Genomic DNA, 20,144 nt, shown 5'->3' with positions numbered 1-20,144 from the left:
GCAACGTCAGGCGATGAACCGTGGCACTCTGCTTTTAAAATGTCCCCCAATTGTCTTCATTTTTTCTCATTCATTCCCTTGTATAATATATTATACATCCTCCTTCCCCACTGTGTGAGGAATGGACATAGTGATTTGCTTCTAGAAAATAGAGTATGGCAAAATGGCAGAATGTGGAAATATAACTTCCAACATTAGCTTATAAAAGATAGTGTTTTCCATATGCATTCTCTCCCCACCACACACACACACACTTCTTGATTGCTTACTTTGATGAAACAGGCCGCCATGTGGAATGGTAATACATGGGAAGTCACTGAGTATGGTCTCCATCCAGCAGTCCTTGGGGACGTGAGGATATTAATCGATTTCTATTTTTTATTAGAAGTATGTTTTAGCTATCTGTTAATCCACTCTGGACTTCCAGAGTGGATTGCAAGAATGCAGGATATTAAGTCAAACATGTTCAATTACATATTTGTATATGTTTTAATATAATGCAAAGTTATTTTTTCATGTCTACGTGATCTTTTCTGTCTGTAGATAAAAAGTTCTTGTCCCACTCATAATAGGACAATAAAATAGTCTCAAAAATATTGAAAATATTTCTATGCAACATTCATATTAATTTGGAAATGTCATGAAAATTCCAAACATGGTAATATATTCAGCTTCTCAAAATTATTTATGACGTCTACTCGTCTTTATTTTCTTATCTTAATTAGTAATGTATAACTTTAGATCAAGTCTGAGATCCTTAGAGAAATGGTAGTTAACTAATAAATTTATGATTAATTCCTTTTTTTTTTAGACAGAGTCTAACTCTGTTTCCCTGGTTAGAGTGCCATGGCATCAGTCTAGCTCACAGCAACCTCAGACTCCTTGAGCTGAAGCGATCCTCCTGCCTCAGCCTCCAGAGTAGCTGGCATGTACCACGATACCCAGCCTATTATTAATTTCTTATCACTTCCTTTTTCCATGTATACATTAATCTAATTTAGACAATTTTATAGTCTTCATATGATATACACAATTTTCTCTTACTTTTTTGTTGTGATAAAGGATACAGAGCATAAATCTACAATTTTATCCATTTGCATATCCATTTAGTGATATTAAATGCATTCAGATTGTTGTGCAAGCATCACTACAATTCACTTCGAGAACATTTTCACCATCCCAAACTGAAACTCTGTACTCCCCCCAAAAATCCTATTATTCTCTTCCCTACAGCCCTTGCTAAGTACTATGAAGTACTATGTTACTTTCTATTTCTATGAATGTGAATACTCTATGCACCTCATATAAGTGAAATCAAAAAGTTTTTGCCCTTTTGTATCTGGTTTATTTCATTTAGCATAATATTTTGCAGATTCATTCATGTTGTAGCATGTAGCGGAATTTTATTCTTGTTAAAGCTGAATAGTATATATATATATATATATATACATATACATATATATATAATCTCCAATTTTTGTTTATCCATTTATCTGTTAATGGACAGTTTGATTCTGCCTTTTGGCTACAGTAAATAATGCTTCTGTGAACATTGACATAAAAATATCTGTTTGAGTCTCTACTTTCAATGTTTTAGAGTGTACTCCTAGATGGGGATTTGCTGGACCATAGTTACCTGATGTTGAACTTTTTAAGGAAATGTCATACTGTTTTACACAAGGCTGAACATTTTAAATTTTCACTGTCCATGCACAAGGGTTCCAATTTCTCCACGTGCTCACCAAAACTTGTTATTTTCTGTTGTTTCTTTCTTTTTATTTGTTTTGATAATAGCCACCCTACTTGGTGTAAAGTCATATTTTAAAATCAGTGAATTATCAATGATTGTGAGCATCTTTTCATGTGGTTATTTGCCATTATTCATTTTCTCTAAAGAAATGTTTATTTCATTCCATTGCTCATTATTTAATTAACTTGATTGTTTTAAGTTTTAGAAGTTAACTTTATGTACTGGATATTAATCCCTTATCAGATATATATTTTGCTAATATTTTCTCCCATTCTGTGGTTTTCCATTTCAGTATTTCATAGCGTCCTTGGGCTCAAAGGTTTTTTTTTTTTTTTTTTTTTTAATGAAGTCAAATTTATTGATTTATTTTTGTTATTGTCTGTGATGTTGGCATCTTATCTAAGAAGTTTTTGCTAAGTCTAATGTCATGGAAATTTCTCCTTATGTTTTCTTCTGAGAGTTTAATAGTGTTAGCTCTTATGTTTAAGCTGTTGATCCATTTCAAATTATTTTTCCATTTGGAGTTTTAAAAGGGTCTAGTCATATCCTTTTGCATGTGGATCTCCAGTTTTCCCAATACCATTTGTTGAAAAAAACATTCATTTCCCTATTGAATGACCTTGGCGGCTTTATTGAAAATCATTTGGTCATCTATGTGATGATTTATTTCTGGGCTCTCTAATCTATTTCATTGGTCGATATGTTTGTTATTATGCCAGGGCCACCCTATTTTCATTACTATAGCTATGTAGTAAGTTTTGAAATTAGGAGACGAGTTCCACAACTTTATTCTTCTTTTTTAAGACTCATTTACCTCTTAGCCTTCCATATGAATATAAATCATTATTATTTTTAATTTATACATAAAAGCAGTACTTATTTTATGGAGTAAAGTGTGATATTTCAAAATATATGTAAAATGCATAATGATCACATCAAGGTAATTAGCAAATCCATCACCTCTAACATTCAATAGGACAAAAATAACAAATGCCAGTAAAGATGTAGACAAAGGTGAATTCTTCTATACTGTTGGGGCGAATGTATATTAGTACAGTCATTATGTAAAACAGTATGATCATCCTTCAAAAACTAAAAATAGAAATACAATATGATCCAGCAATCCCGCTAATGGGTATCTATCCAAAGAAAAGAAAATTAGTATATCTAAGAGATATCTGTACTGTCACATTTATTGCAACACTATTCACAATAGCCAAGATATGCAATCAACCTAGGATATGCACAACACATACACTACTTGACTATGAAAAAAGTGAATTCCTGTTTTCATGTCAAAGTGGATGAGCATGCAGAACATTATGTTAAGTGAAATAAGCCAGGCACAGAAAGATAAATACTGCATGTTCTTATATGTGGAAGCTAAAACAATGTCTTTAAGTATTCAGCAATGTTTTAGAATTTTCGATTTATAAGTCTTTCCCCTCCTTGGTTATGTATATTTCTAAATCATTTATTTTTTGGATAAATAAAATTTTTCTTAATTTCCTTTTTTGGATTGTTCATTATTAGTGTGTGGACTTGCAACTGATTTTTCCACGTTAATATTTATCCTGCAACTTTGCTGAATTCATTGATTAGTTCTATCAGGTGTGTGTGTGTGTATGAAATCTTTAGGTTTTTCTACTTAAAAGATCATCTGCATAAAAGATTATGTCATCTGCAAGCAGATCATTTTACATGTCTCTTTACAATTTAGATGTCTCCTTTTCTTTCTTTTCTTTTTTCTTTCTTGCCAAAATGTTCTGGCTAGATCCACTATTATGTTGAACATCAAGTACAAAAGTGGCCTGGTATAATACAATTTGTAATTTATTTATTGGTTTTATGTTAATTTGAGGAAATAACTACAAAAAGATAATTTTCACTTATATTTGATGTCTTCATATTGTGAATGACTTAATCATATATTTTGCTGATATTTTTGTAAAAACAAGAAGCTATAAAGCCAGTTCCAATAGAAAAAGGTAAATGAGGCAAAAAGCTAAAATATCCAGGTGACTAATCACCACTAGAACATCCACTTGGACATAACAGAGCTTTACAATGGATAACAATGCAGGTAAAATATTTATTTTGCAGGTTATTCTGATAAACATTGTAACAAAGATTCATAACAATTTCTAAATTATATTTGAAACCTAAACAAAATTAATTATCTCCTAGTTGTTTTTTTTTTGTTTGTTTGTTTTTTTTTTTTTTTTTTTTTTTTTTGAGACAGAGTCTCGCTTTGTTGCCCAGGCTAGAGTGAGTGCCATGGCGTCAGCCTAGCTCACAGCAACCTCAATCTCCTGGGCTCAAGCAATCCTCCTGCCTCAGCCTCCCAAGTAGCTGGGACTACAGGCATTCGCCACCATGCCCGGCTAATTTTTTGTATATATATTTTTAGTTGGCCAATTAATTTCTTTCTATTTATAGTAGAGACGGGGTCTCGCTCTTGCTCAGGCTGGTTTCGAACTCCTGACCTCGAGCAATCCGCCCGCCTCGGCCTCCCAGAGAGCTAGGATTACAGGCGTGAGCCACCGCGCCCGGCCTTATCTCCTAGTTTTCGAGAGGAAAAATCTGTGCCATCATCTAACCATTCATAGTAAAACATTAAAAATAATATAGAAAATCCCTCTGATGGGGATTTCAAGTCAATCCCAGCTATAGGTATCTTCAACAGATCATGTCAAAGCAAACACCCTCAAACTTTTTATTTCTTGGAGTTATTATTGCTTAGATTTTATGTTGGAATGCCAGAATATTTTTACAAGAATTGAGTAATATCAGTAAGAAGTCCTTCAATTTGAGTATTGCTTGTGCATATATAACAAATCATTAATTATTGTTTTTTCTCATACTTTATATAAAATTTGCAAATTATTCTACAATTTTTGTTTTTAATTTAGTATTGTGTAAATAAAACCTGCCAGAAAGCTCACTTATTGGGAAATCACTGCAATGCCACTACAAAATGCAAAGGGAATGGGGTAAGTAACTAACTTTGCCTTCTGTGGTTCTAAATTGCATGTTATTATTGTGGGCTTCACCAAATAAACATTTATACTGTGTGCCAGGTTTGGGAGCATAAGTCACTTTTAAGCTGACCTTGCCTAGGTCTAGCTCACTAAAATAAAGGAAACCAATGGAGCTAATTTTAATACTATAACACTATTAAGTGAATTGTACTAGATATGTATTTAGTTTATTTTAAGCACCCACGACTCATGAATCAGTAATATGTTTAAATGAAAAAAAATTAATACAAATAAATATATGCTTTCCTTATAGTGTGAACATATTTTGTTCTCCCCCATACACTTAATAATTGAAGTATTTAGATTTTTAATATTACAGAGTATACTTAAAGAACATGGTGACATGTTAGGGAATATTTTTATTGTTCTAATGAAGAGGCTTCCAATAGAAAATGCGACCTCATGAAAAAAACTTTTTAATTTTTCTCAATTGTTTATTTATTTTAATCTGGTAATATAAATTTGTTCTTACTTTTATATTGAATTACCATCTCTTAAAATTTATAGTTTTAGGTTCTTTGTTTTAGTCTTTCTCTAAAAGAATATCAATGTATGATATAGTCAACATTATATGCATGAACCCCTAATTCAAAAGAATTTATTAGTATTTAATTTCACAATTTTTAAATAATTTGGATTTGGAAGATATAAATGCCACTACATTGTCACTAATCTGCTATGGGCTGCTAACAAAGAGATTAGCCACCTTTTTGTCTTTTGTTTTTTGCTTTCTGTAATTACAACTGTTCGTGTTTTTCAAATTCTTTTGTTAAATTTTCTGTTTTAATCCATTAACCTTAATTTTTTCATAAAATTTCAAAATAAAATTATACATTGTAGACTTTCAAAACTTTGTTTTATTGGATACTAGTGTGTTGTCTTAATCTATTACTATTTAGATTCAGTTGTTATTCTACTCAGACTTTTTAGATTTTTTTCTTTTTTATAAAACTTTTTAACTGTGAAATGTCACATTCATAAAGGCAATACATAAAAGAAAATTTTATATACATTCCTATGTATATTTCTCTATATATTTGTATTTTACAAGTAAAATGTTTAAAAAGAAAAACCATTTAAAAATAATTACAAAGTCAAGTAAAATTGGACTGAGTCTAGGTAAAGTTACATTTACTCTCAATGACAGATTTCAAAGATAGCTCTATCATTTATAATTTTATTAGTTAAAGTTTATTCATATATGTAGTTGTTCCAAAATATCATTAATCATCAAATATTATAGTTATAATGCTGTTTTTCTCTTTTCTTTAATTATACACTTTTTATTTGGATTAGTCTCCCTAGAAATTTATCCTTTCATTACTCTGAAATTTGTTGATCTGAGCATCAATATCACTATCAATATCAAGTAGTTAAGAAAAGAGCAATATTAAATTCAAAATTTTAGTGTGTGATTGAATATATGTGGTGAAAGAAAGATTTCAAGATTCATTCTTTAGTATAATACTTGTAAAAGATTTTTTTAATGATAATTTTCAAATTTAAAAAGTCCTTATGCACCTAAGTGGACATATAGGAGTAACATTTATCGGGTGTCGGGAGAGTGGGAGCGGGGAGAGGGGATGGGTGTATACAACCACAATGAGTGAGATGTGCAACGTTTGGGGGATGGACATGCTTGAAGCTCTTACTCGAGAGGGAGGGGGACATGGGCAATATAAGTAACCTTAACACTTGTGCCCCCATAATACGCTAAAATAAAAACATAAAAAAATAGAAGTCCTTATGTTTCTAATCTGGTTAATTTTTTTATTACTGATAGATGCTAAAATTTAATCAAATTTTTTTCTGCATCTATTGACCTTAACCTATAATTTTTTCTTTGTAATATGTTAATATACAAATACATTTACTTACTTTTTTAAAATGTAAAACCAACTTTATATGCCCAGAATAAAACCAACAATGATCTGTTTTTTGATTCAGTTTTTGAATATTTCTTTTGATATAATTGTTTCTGTTTTCTGAATGCTATTGATTGTCAAGTTTTATATTTTGTACTTAAGGTTTTTGATTGAATATCAAAGTTATGCTATTTTGGTGATTTTATTCATTATGTATTTTCTGTAGTAGCCTTTAAAAATAGTAGACATTTTTTAGAGCAATTTGGGGCTTACAAAAAATAAGTGCCAAGTACAGATCTACCATATATCCCCTAACTCCTCTACCCTCCAGTTTTCCCTATTATTTTTCATCTTGCAACATTGGGGTTAACTTGTTTGTTCTATAGATCTTAAAATATATATGACTGCATATTTCCATCATTACAGTATTATGCAGAAGAATTTTACTTCTCTAAAAATGCCCTGTGCTCCACATATTTAACCCTTCCTCCCCTGTTCCAAATTCCTACCAACCAATGATCTTTTTACTATCTCTTAATAATATTCATTTAAGATTCTTCCATGTCTTTTCATAGCTTTATAGCTCACTGTCTTTAGGCACTGAATAATATTCTGTTGCTCAGATGTACCACAGTTTGTTTATGCCTTCTCAACATTTTGGTTTCTTTCAATTTGGGGAACTTATGAATGAAGTTTCTATAAACATTCACGTGCCAGATTTTGTGTGGATTTAACTTTTCAAATCAGTTGGCTAAATGCCAAGGAACACAAAATTACTGGGCTGTATGGGAAGAGCATGTTTAGTTTTGTAAGGAATTGCCAAACTGTCCTTCAAAGTGGCTGTACCATTTTGCATTCCCACCAGCAATTAATAAAGTTTCCTGTCGCTTGACATCCTCACCAACTTTTAGTGTTTTCAGAGTTTTGGATTTTAAACATTCTAATTATTGCTTAGTGGTAACCCACTGCTATTTTAGTTTGCTACTCTCTAATGGCATATGCATAATAAAAAAATAGCATTTTTTATTATGCTTACTAGCCATCTGTGTATCTTTTCTGGCGAGGTGTCCTGATATTTTGCCTATCTTTAAAATTTGAGTTGTTTTCTTATTTTTAAGTTTTAAGAGCTGTTTGTACATTTTGGGCCCGCTGACTCAAAAGGATTCTATATTTTTGTTTCAGATATGTAATAATTTTGGTAACTGCCAATGTTTTCCTGGCCATAAGCCTCCAGATTGTAAATTCCAGATCGGTTCACCAGGGGGCAGTATTGATGATGGAAATTTTCAAACATCTGGTAAGTAGAAATTTAATTTTTAAAGCAAAATAGAATGTTCTCTTATATGGAGCTAATTAAAGAAATCTAAGATTCTTCTTGAATGGCATCTTTATTGAAATTACAGTAGTCCCTCCTTATCCTTGGGGGTACATTCCAAGACCCCAGTGGATGCCTGATACTGCACATAGTACCAACACCTGTATATGCTGTTATTTTTCCTATGCATACATACCTGTTATGAAGCTTAATTTATAAATTAGGTACAGCAAGAGAGTAACAACAATAACTAACTGCCCTTGCTATGTTTTATGCCATGGTGGCTTCTTCACATTTTTAGGAATATAAGTTCTATTGGACATCTTCTTCCAGAAGAGCCACTTTCATCACAATTGAAGACTTGCTTTGGATGGTCTACTTTCTTCTTGATTTAATTCTTTAACTATGCTGGAAATGTGGCAGTTTATTTTCTCTCAGAAGACACAGGAGTTTTTATATTTTTCAGTCTAAACCTATTCCTGAATCTGTATAATCACCCCTTACTTACAGTAAATGGCTTGGTGTCATTTTTCCCCCCAGGGAAATCCTTGTTGAAGTCCTCGTATAGGCTCAATGTTTTCTAGCACAACACATTGCTATCAATCGGAACATGTTTTTTGTTCATGTCTTTTGCCCACAAATTTAATGCCTTTTCTATCTTAACTGAGCACTTTTCATGCACCGTGGCCATAACTTTGGCATTTTGAGGTGCAACAGCAAAATTAGCACAGATTTCTTTTTTTATTTACAATTTCCTGGATTGAAGATTTGTTCTTACCGTAGGTCTTAGCATACTAGTATGTAATTTTTTCCTTAAGTCAAACTGTCAACTGTTTACTTAAAACAAGCACTTCTCAGCTTCTCTTTGTCATATCCAAATTAAAGTCATCGTTATTCTTGTGCTTATGAAGTAAAATAAGGGTTACTTGAACCCAAGCACTGTGATACCAGGACAGTCAACCTGAGAACCAAGACAGTTACTAAGTAACTAATGAGAATAGCATATATGGCATGGTATGTCGCACAGAGGGAGGTTTCATTCCATGAGTGAGACGGGGTGAGATCTTGTCATGCAACTCAGAAGAGCATGCAATATAAAACTTATGAATTGTTTGTTTTTGGAATTTTCTATTTAATATTTTGAATCCTCAGTTGACTATGGGTAATTGAAATTGCAGAAGCAAAACTGTAGATAGGAAGGGACTCCCATGATGATAGACAATATGTGTAACTAGATTTTCTTAGAGATACTCAGCTTTAATTAACTTAGTTAAATACGTTAGAATACAGTATCCTTAAGTTTCAATAAATATCATACAATAAATTTTATGAAAATTATAGAAGAATGAACTCTTCACAAATGATTTGTATTCCATATTATTACAAACTTTGTAGGCCGGGCGTGGTGGCTCACGCCTGTAATCCTAGCACTCTGGGAGGCCGAGGCGGGCGGATTGGTCAAGGTCAGGAGTTTGAAACCAGCCTGAGCGAGACCCCGTATCTACCAAAAATAGAAAGAAATTAATTGACCAACTAAAACTATATATACCAAAAAAAATTAGCTGGGCATGGTGGCACATGCTTGTAGACCCAGCTACTCAGGAGGCTGAGGCAGGAGGATTGCTTGAGCCCAGGAGTTTGAGGTTGCTGTGAGCTAGGCTGACACCAGGGCACTCACTCTAGCCCAGGCAACAAAGTGAGACTCTGTCTCAAAATAAATAAATAAATAAATAAAATAAAAACTTTGTAGATTATTAAAAAAAAATCTGTTGGATACAGTGTTTATTCTGAATGCAACTTGGGAAAACATGGCAAAATATAAATCTATATATTTATTAGAAAATAATAATAAATCACATTTTGAGGAATGAAGTATAAAACTACAATGAAATATTATCTCACCTCAGTTAAAATGGCTTTTCTCAAAAAGACAACCAATAATGAATGTTGCCAAGGATGTAAAGAAAGGGGAACCCTTGTACGATGTTGGTAGTGATGTATATTAGTGCAACCACTATGAAGAACAGCATAGACGGTCCTCAGAATACTAAAATAGAACTACCATTTGACTCAGCAATCCCACTGCTAGGTATATACCCAAAAGAAAGGAATTCAGTATATCAAAAAGATATTCATTTTCTCGTGTTTATTACAACACTATTCACAATATCCAAGATTTGGAATCAACCTATAGGTCCCTCAACAGATGAATGGCTAAAGAAATTTTTGTCCATATACACAATGGAATATCATATAGCCATAAAAAAGAATGAAATCTTGCCATTTCCAACAACATGGGTGGACCTGGAAACCATTATGTTAAGTGAAATAAGCCAGACACAGAAAGACAAATCTCACATGTTCTCACTTATATGTGGGAGCTAAATATTAGAAACAATTGACCTCATGGAGATACAATACAATGATGGTTACCAGAGGCTGGGAAGGGTAACAGGGAGGGCATGATGTAGTGGGGATAGTTAATGGGTGCAAAAATGCAGTTAGATAGAATGAACTATATTTGATAGCACAACAAAGTGACTATAGTCAAAAATAAGTTTGGGTATGCTTTGAAATAACTAAGAGAATGGAATTGGAAGTTTCCTGACATGAAGAAATGATGAATGTCTGAGGTGACAGATACTCCAATTACCCTGGTTTGCTTAATTCACACTGTATGCCTGTATCAAAACATCACATGTACCGTATAAATATATACAACTATAATGTGCCCATAATAATTAAAAATAAAACATTTAAAAGAAGAATATACCCCATATATGTAATTATCATTTGTCAAATAAAAATAAAGTTCAATTAGATCAAAAAAACAAAATAGAACAACTATATAAAAAGAAGAAAAATTCCAAAGGTATGCAACAACCAAGACTCTAATCCACTAATAGAAATATAATCGTTATAACCACTCAGTAAATTCATTGGAATTATTTACTAATATCAAATATGGGCATATGCTGTGAACAAGCTTTGACATTCCCCATGTATGCACATATCTGAGAGATATGTTGTAGAATACTCATAGAAACACCATTCCTAATAACCCAAATTGCAAACTACCCAAATGCCCATTGGAAGAGAATGCATTAATAGCTGTTATTTCTATGCAATGATATAGTAAGCATCAATGAGAATCAACATTTTACTACTATAAGCAAGAATATCTGTGAATCCCAAAAGTCGGTAACAATGAACACAAAAAGTCAGGCAGAAAAAAATATGCATATAGTATAATTCCACTTATATAACATTTAAAATCTGTCAAAAATGATCCGTGTAAAGTAGTGATTTCCCTTGGGGGAGGAATGGTGGGTGTGAAGTAAGTTGGGGCACTTGTGAGGTGCTGGTAATGTTGTGTTTCCTAGATTTGGTGCTGGTTACATGGTTGTGTTCAGTGTGTTCAAAGAAAGTCTTTTGAGCTGTACAATTTTATGCACATATTTTTGTTAATAGGTTATATACTTCAGTAAAATTTTACTGAATAAATAACTAGAAAAATCAGGATCTTTGTAATCTTTAGAGGGGAGAGAAGATAAGGAAGTGTCCTAAATTGCTTTGGGAATTCTAACAGGATCTGTTTTGAGACCTGGATAGTGGGTATATGCATATTCGTTTAGTCAATTTATTCCTAATTTTGCTAACATGTTTTTCTTGATACTTTTCAAAGTTGTATAATATCTCAATTTTTGAAACTGTAATAAAATGATCAAAGGGCATAATATGCCTACAGAATCAGAAGATATATGCACACATACACATTTGCATATGTTATGTATAGATATAAAGATACAGATACAGATATATATGTACAGATATGTATTTTCTTTATATGTATAGAATATACATACTAGATGGAGAGACATGAGTCAATTAAAAATGATCCAAGAAGAGTTCCATAGTTCCAAAGAAACTATAATTTAGCAAGGGTCTTGGATGGGGGGTTCTCCAAGTCTATTATTTTTCCTAAAACATTATGCAGTCCTATTAATGTATTCATTTTTTAATTATTGATGTAACAAATAGGCTGAATGCAGCAAACAGCATTTAAGACACATATACAGCACCACATTATTTAAACAAATATGCATAAAAGATAGAGAATCTATGGAAAATGTACCATTGTAGTTTTTAGTTTATGAGCCTAAATGATTTTTTAAAATTTTTTCCTATAATAGTTTACAATGTTTTAAAATTTATTTATATATGATTAAAGTGTGAAAAACATAAACTTATTTAAATATTTAGTAAGTCCTCACTGATTTATAATATGGTTCATTTCTAGATATATATTTATTTAAAAAAGGCTACAATGCACATCAGAACAACTGGCTTATTCTGAGTTTCTACATTCTTCTACCATTTCTTATAACTTTCACCATTGTGATCATTAAGAGAAATGAAATGAACAAATCATGCAACAGAGAGAGCACAGGATATAAGGGGTAAATATGACTTACATAATCAATATATTAGGTTAAATTGTGCTGATCATTGACCAGTGTCATAAATTCATACATGTTATATAATATTAGTTATATTAATTCCTAATATATAATATTTTTAATCTACTATAAGTAACATTTTTATAATTTTGTTTTCCAATAATTTTTCAATAGTACATTGGGGCAAATCGAAATTTTGACTGTTCTAGAACATTTCCTCATGAGTATTCCACACTGTATAGGGAACTTAATAAGTCAGAGAAGAAGATGTGTGGTGCATCATTTTATGTTTCTTTCTAGTTAAATTTATATTATGTCCAGGTGTTGGTTTTCTTTAGGAAAAATGTTTCCAATTTTAAAATTGTGTTAAAACTTTCATTATTATTTGAATTTCATAATTCTATCTGTTTAATAGTCTTAAATGCTATAAAAATCTAATTTCAACATTTCTTTGAGATTATATACTGTTTCCCATGAATCTATACATTCTATTCTTACTTTTGTCTTCCTCTTCTTCTGATAACCAAATATTTAACCCATTTAAGGCAAGAAATCCTCATATAGGTACTTAAATGTAATATCACAAATATCGATTTCAGCTTCAAAGTGCTGTTTTCTTTGAAGGGTATTATTTTTGGTTTATTTTATTAAGAGACTTTCACTAGTACACACATTACATCAGGAGTTCCCCAACTCCTGATAAGTTGTATAATTTTTGAGTTGTATAGTTATTTCATTATATATTACAATGTAATAAAAGAAAAAAATAAAGTCCACAGTAAATGCAATGTGCTTGAATCATCCCAAAACCATCCTCCCCACCAGCCTGTGGAAAAATTGTCTTCCATGAAAACAGTTCCTGGTACCAAAAAGGTTGGGGACCGCTGTGTTATATGTCTATTGTTCAGGTAGTGATGGATCTTATTCATTGAAAAAGGTAGTAATATAATTGAGCTACCGTGGCTCTTTACAGATAATCATTAGAGAAATGCAAATCAAAACCACAATGAGATATCACCTAACTCCAGTAAGATTGGCCTGTATCAAAAAATCCCAAAGCAACAAATACTGGTGAGGATGTGAAGAGATAGGAACACTCTTACACTGCTGGTGGAAGTGCAAATTAGTGTAACCTCTGTGGAAAAGAATTTGGAGATACCTCAAAGAGCTACAAGTAGAACTACCATTTGATCCAGCAATAGCACACTATTAGGCATCTATGCAAAGGAGCAAAAGTCATTCTATAATAAAGACATCCGCACTCGAATGTTTATGGCAGCACAATTCACTATAGCAAGGATGTGGGAACAACCCAAGTGCCCATCAATCCATGAGTGGATTAATATAATATGGTATATTTATACAATAGAATGCTACCCAATTATAAGAAACAATGGTGATCTGGCACCTCTTATATTTTCCTGGACAGAGCTTGAGCCCATCCTCCAAAGTGAGGTATCATAAGAATGGAAGAATAGGCACCACATGTACTCGCCATCAGACTGGCACTGACTGATCAACACTAAGGTGCTCACACAGTAGTAATATTTTTGGGGGGTAGGGGGATTGGGTGTGGGTAAACTCATAACTAATGGAGGCAGTGAGCATTGTAAGTGGGGAAAGAGCATGTCTCAAATCATGGTTGGGATGTGGCAAAGTCATAACATGTAACCAAAATGTTTGTACCCCATAATTTCCTGAAATAAAAAAAAATTAAAACAACAACAAAAAAAGAAAAGACAGATTCAAAGGAATGCCTTATATGGGATACCATTGAGGAGATCTGGGTAATATATGTGCTAAATACAACTCTATAATCAAAAAATTCCTACTGCCCTTGTCTCAGTGAAAATCCATTTATGAACTCTTCCAGCAGGTCTGGGATATGTACACTTAGTTCTTTCAATTTTGTTCACTCTACAACTATCATATACCAGGAGCCATTGAAAGAAATATTTAAACTAGCTGGAACTAAAGTATGTCATCTTGTTGCAATATATTTATTTCCATCATGCATTACCTCCTCAATTGTATAAAGGGCACTGAAGCTCAGCAAACTCTACACATAGCTACTGGTAGTATAAAACCATGTGTCCAGTTGCCTGGCTTCACTAGCAGTTACTTGGGGTTGGCAACATAAAGCTTGATCCTTATGTAATCCTATTACCCATCATTGAGTTAGTCAATTTCCTCTTAATGTCTTATGCTACTGGTAAAAAAAAAAAAAAAAAAAAAAAAAATTGCCTTTGGAGTATTGTCACCTTTGCCTTGAGTGAAGATTTAATGCAAGATAGAATTGTATTAACTGTTTTTTTCCTTTGATTATTTTTAAATTAATTTTCAAAAGAAACTTCGTATCCATTTCTTTGTTACTGTTTTTTTTAATGACCTCTGCAAACATGCTCTCCCAGTCCATGCTGTCCTTGACATAGTTGGTCTTTCATTTGAGTGAACTCGCATAAAATTAATAGACAGAATATTGGATCTTCTTATAAAATATGGTAATTTTCACTTGTAATTCTGTGCTTCATAAAAATAGTCAATGAAATTAACAAAAGAACAAACTAAGAAAGTTTTATATTAAGTGAAACCCTTAGTGGCACTAGAAGGTAGAACACAGTGAACAACAACAAAAAAATGAGAAGCTCTAGCCAGGCTGGTGTTAAGCAGTGATAGTAGGAAGAACCTTATCCTTTTGGCTTCAAGTGCATCCTGAAGATGAGAGATGACCATTTAAAATTTGGTTGAAGGCCAATTACAATCCAAACTTAAGTCCAAAATTTCACAACAGGTAGCAGTCCAATTTTACTGTGTGTGAGTGTGTCTATGGGGAAAGGAGGTGGTAATTGTATCTAATTTTTTTGTTACTTACATTTTTCTAGCTACTACCATGTTTCCCCCAAAATAAGACCTACCCATAAAATAAGCCCTAGCAGGATTTCTAAGCATTTGCGCAATAGAAGCCCCACCCCGAAAATAAGACCTAGTGATGGGCGTGGCTGTGCAGCATATCTGCACAACCCTTGCATTTCCTCGCAGAGGGGTAAAAAACACGAGCAGCCCTTCTCATCTGCCACATGAAAGCTCTATTGCTCGCCATGAGAGATTGGGGCCAATGATTCTAAAGGAAATAGAGTCACAAGAAATTCAGGATGGAATTCAGGGTTTGGAGAGTTATGATGATGTTCCAGAAGAAGACGACTTAACTATATTTGAATAAATGTAGATTGTTGTACTGTACTCAAAAAAAAAAAAAAAACACATCCCCTGAAAATAAGCCCTAGGGTGTCTTCTTGAGGAAAAATAAATATAAGACCCTATCTTATTTTCAGGGAAACACGGTAGTGAGGATGTAAATCTATTTTTATCCAAGCCATTCTGTCTTTCTGTGTAGAGAAATAACTATTGACATCTTTCGATCTCTTTTCCCTATTTGTTTATCTTTTAGCTTTTGTAAAAGTTATTTATGTATATGATTTACTAATGTGTTTTACTGTACATCCTATGGATTCTTGATGAATTTATAGAGTAATTAGAAAACTGATTGCATTAAGTATTGTATATTTTTATCATGGAACATGTGTAACAGAAAGAAGCTCAAAAATACATTAAATGATTTTCATCACATATGAACTGTTGATTTGCATTGATAGGTTGAATTTGCATGTGAATTCTATAAAACATACAAATTCACATATATATCGTGGGTATGAACAGGTTAAAAATATATCCAAGTAAATATTTGCATATTCACCAACAAATTAAGACATGGGATGTTACCAGTAACACCATTTGGTTCTGAGCTTTCCTTCATGGGAAGAATTTTAATTACTACTTTAATGTCTTTATTTGTTGTAATCTATTCAGAATATCTATTTTTTATTAAGCCATATTTGGAAGCTTATGTCTTCAAGAAACACATCTATTCCATCAAAATTGTATAATTTGTTGCAGAAAGTTGTTCATAGTGTTTTCTTTTAATCATTTTAATTTCTATAATGTCAGCAATGAATTCTTGTACTTTATTCCTGATTTTATTCATTTATGTTTTCTCTCTTTTTTCTTGTTCAGGCTTATTAAGGCTTTGCTAATTTTTCTGATTTTTAAAAATTATTATGGGCACATAATAGTTGCATAGTCTTTATAAGGTACATGTGGTGTTTGATACAGGCATACAATGTGAATTAATAAAATCTAGATCCAACTTTTTATTACAAGACTTTCCTCTAGCGTTCTGTTTCCATTTCACTGACTGCAGGTTAATACTTCTTATCTACTTTGTTTTGCTTGTTTGGTGATTGGTTAGTTCTTCTTTTTCTAGTATTGTAAAGTCAATGCTTAGATGATTGTTTTGAGGTATTTTTTCTTCTAGCATAGGTATTTAACCTATAAATTTCCCTTTAGGTTTAGCTGCAACCTGTCCAACCTATACATTCTGATATCATATGTTTTCATTTCTATTCAGTTAAATATATTTTCTAGTTTTTCCTTGTCATCCTTTCCCTTTGACTCTTTGATTAATTAGAAATATGAGGGTTTTTTGGAAGATTTTTAATTGTTGCTCCAATTTCTGTGCTTGATATTGATCTGTTCAGGAATTCTATTTCCTCCTGATTGAGCTTAGGGAGGTTGTGTGTTTCTAAGAATTTGTCCATTTCCTCCACATTTTGCAGTTTTTAGGCACATATATTTTTATAGTATTCGCAGATAATGTTTTGTATTTTCGAGATGGCTGTTGTGGCCTCTCCTTTTTCCATTTCTGATTGAGTTTGTCAAAGTCCTTTCCTTTCTAGTTCTTGTTAATCTAGCAAGAGGACTATCAATTTTATCTTTCGATAAACCAACTTTTGGTTTTATTGATCTTCTGTAGAGTTCTTTTGTTCTCAATTTCATTTAGTTCTGCTCTGAGCTTAGTTACTTCTTTTATTCTTCTATGTTTCTCTTCCTTTTCCAGTTCCTTGAGACGGTTTATTAGTTTCTTGATTTTTGAGCTTTCTGTCTTTCGGATGTTAGCAGTTAATGCCATTCGTTTTCCTCTGAGGAATGCTTTTGCTGTACAGCATAGTTCAAAGAATCTTTTTATTTCCATCTGGACTTCCTCCTCGAGCCAGTAGTTATTCAGCGATAGATTGTTTAATTTCCATGACTCTGTGAAGCAGTGAGTGTTTCTGTTGGAACGGATCTCTAATTTTTACCACTATGGTCTGAGAAGATACATGGTACAATTTCTATGTTTTTTAGGTGGTTGAGGTCTGATTTGTGGCCTAGGATGTGATCGATTTTGGTGTAAGTTCCATGAGCTGATGAGAAGAATGTGTATTCAGCTTTATTTCTATGGAATGTTCTGTAGATCTCTGTTAGACTCATTTGTTCTAGAACTCTGTTTAAATCCATTATTTCTTTGCTTAGTTTCTGTTTGGAGGGTCTGGATTTTAACTCCAGAGCGATTTTACTTTGGTGAATGTCTACTGTGCTGTTCAATGTGTAATGCAGGCCTGAGTACTTCCTGCAGGGCAGGTCTGGTCTTCACAAATTCCACCAGCGATTGCTTGTCTGGGACAGTCTTTATCGTACCTCAAAGAGCTAAAAATAGAAATACCATTTGATCCAGCAATCCCACTGCTAGGCCTCTATCCAATGAAAAAGACATTCTATAATAAAAACATCTGCACTCAAATGTGTATAGCAGCACAATTCACAATTGCAGAGATGTGGAAACAACCCAGGTGTCCATCAATACATGAGTGGATTAATAAAATGTGGTATATGTATACCATGGAGTACTATTCGACTACAAAAAACAATGGTGAACTAGCACCTTGTGCATTGTTGGAAAGGTTTTAGTCTGCCCACATCCTCTTGAAGTTTGTTATTTTCTGCTTTATAATAATTTCGTTTAAATAGCAGTCATCCTAATGGGTGTGAGGTGGTATATCACTGTGGTTTTGATTTGGGTTTCCCTAATGATTAGTGATATTGATCATGTTTTCTTGTGCTTATGGGCCACAGGGGATGAGGAGTTATTCTTTAACAGGTATAGAATTTCAGTTTTGCAAGAAGAAAAGATTTCGGGAGATAGTAGTGATAGTTGCAAAACAATCTGGGTGTACTTAATATCACTAACTGCATACTTAAAAATGATTAGGCCAGCCATGATGGCTCACGCCTGTAATCCCAACACTTTGAGAGGCCAAGGCAGGAGGATGACTAAAGTCCAGGATTTTGAGACAAGCCTAGGCAACATGGTGAGACCCCCATCTCAAAAAAATTATGTGGTAAATTTTATGTTATGTGTATTTTACCACAGTAAAAATATATTAATGTAAAATAAAGAAATTGTAAAAGAATTGAAATTAGGCAAGTCACCAACCTAAATATTAGCCCATGTTAATAACTCTATTATCTTTCCATGTGTGCACTCCATATTGCTGGAGAAAAATTTATGACTAACCATTCATTTAGTGTCCTTAAATAAGGTTTTTCTAAGAAACAATGTGTACAAAACTGAATAAATTGATGGTCATTGATTATTTTTACATTGTTATTTTATAATTGTAATATTTTTGCCCAAATATTAATTTACAAATCAATACTAAAGTAACAAATGCACACATACATTTTACCGTTAGCTTTTTATTTGAACTCCTTATACCGTTTTCTAAGAATCAAACTTACCTATAATAGAACTGATTTTACAGTGTTTGTGTTTTGACCTGAGACTTAGAGCAGATATGCACAAAAGCAGGCAATTACCTGTTACTATTGTGAATTTCTATTTTTTCTGTTCTCCTCCCCTACAGTAATTCATCCATTGCACCAGAAAGCTATGACGTGGTATATTGATACTGCCAAGAACTTCACCAGCAGGTGGTCTGGAGGAGAACTTGTGATTCATAACCCTTCTTTCGCCTTTGAATGCATTTTAAATGTCAAACTTTTGGAAAATAAAGCCCATGTGTGCAGAAACGCAGGCTCTCGTGTGCCTCCACAAGTACAGCGGGCTGTGGTGGGCAGTCCCGGGACTGCAAACTCCGCTGGCCGCTTTGGGCCTAGTCTACACCCTGTGTCCCCCACTGCCCTGTGGCTCTGCTCTGCCTCCCTGGCCCTGGCAAGAGCCCGGAGGCCAGTGGCCACAAGCTGCCTCCATTCCACCCCTAAAAGCCATTACTGTGATGAGCTCGGCTGGCCAAGCAATGCTGCCTTTTTTGGTGATCCTCTAAGGCCTGCTCCAGCTGACCTCCGTGGGTCACTGTAAATGAAGACTCTTGCTCTGTAAGAGGATGGCCTTTCCACAGTGCACAATGAGGAGGCGGGTGTTGCCCTCCTTGTTCCAGTAGCTCAGGCCAAGGTCAGAGGAAGGGTGCTAGAGCCTGTTCAGTTTCAGGGCCTCAGAGCCATGGGGGGATCCTGCTGGGCCTGGGGGTCGGAGGGCTCAGTCCAGAGCTGGGGCAGCTGTCTTTCCCTGACCCTGCACAAGAGGGCGTGCGTCTCCTGGGGAGATGAGGAAAGGAGGAGGCCTGGGTGAGGTCAGAGATCTGTAGGCCATACTTCTCCCACTCAGGGCTGAGGTTACCATGCCCTGAAATGTCTCTGGACAACAGTAGGATAATACTCCCACTTGTAGAAGAGCTTCTTCCAGGAATTGGAGAAAGTATAGTTGTGTGTATGGTGTGTGTGTGTGTGTGTGGGGGGTGCTTGGAAGTTTAAACATGA

The 20,144-nt window shown here is 33.6% G+C and overlaps 1 protein-coding gene across 2 annotated transcripts in view; it reads left to right on the top strand.

Annotated features, from left to right (window-relative positions):
* LOC105878171 (disintegrin and metalloproteinase domain-containing protein 18) overlaps positions 1–19,362 on the top strand; it is a 101,541-nt gene extending 82,179 nt beyond the window's left edge. For both annotated transcript variants that reach the window (XM_012777442.3, XM_012777440.3), the window contains 4 exons: positions 4,663–4,743; positions 7,839–7,953; positions 12,272–12,431; positions 19,232–19,362. In XM_012777442.3, coding sequence (XP_012632896.1) covers positions 4,663–4,743; positions 7,839–7,953; positions 12,272–12,431; positions 19,232–19,274 — 399 coding nt within the window. In that variant the 3' untranslated portion in view covers positions 19,275–19,362. The remainder of the gene's footprint in view (positions 1–4,662; positions 4,744–7,838; positions 7,954–12,271; positions 12,432–19,231) is intronic.
* The last annotated feature ends 782 nt before the right edge of the window (positions 19,363–20,144 follow it).

The sequence above is a fragment of the Microcebus murinus genome, chromosome 24 (assembly GCF_040939455.1).
Source record: "Microcebus murinus isolate Inina chromosome 24, M.murinus_Inina_mat1.0, whole genome shotgun sequence".
Lineage (NCBI taxonomy): Eukaryota > Metazoa > Chordata > Mammalia > Primates > Cheirogaleidae > Microcebus > Microcebus murinus.
The sequence above is the reverse complement of the archived record's forward strand: the minus strand, read 5'-3'. Positions and strand labels throughout refer to the sequence as shown.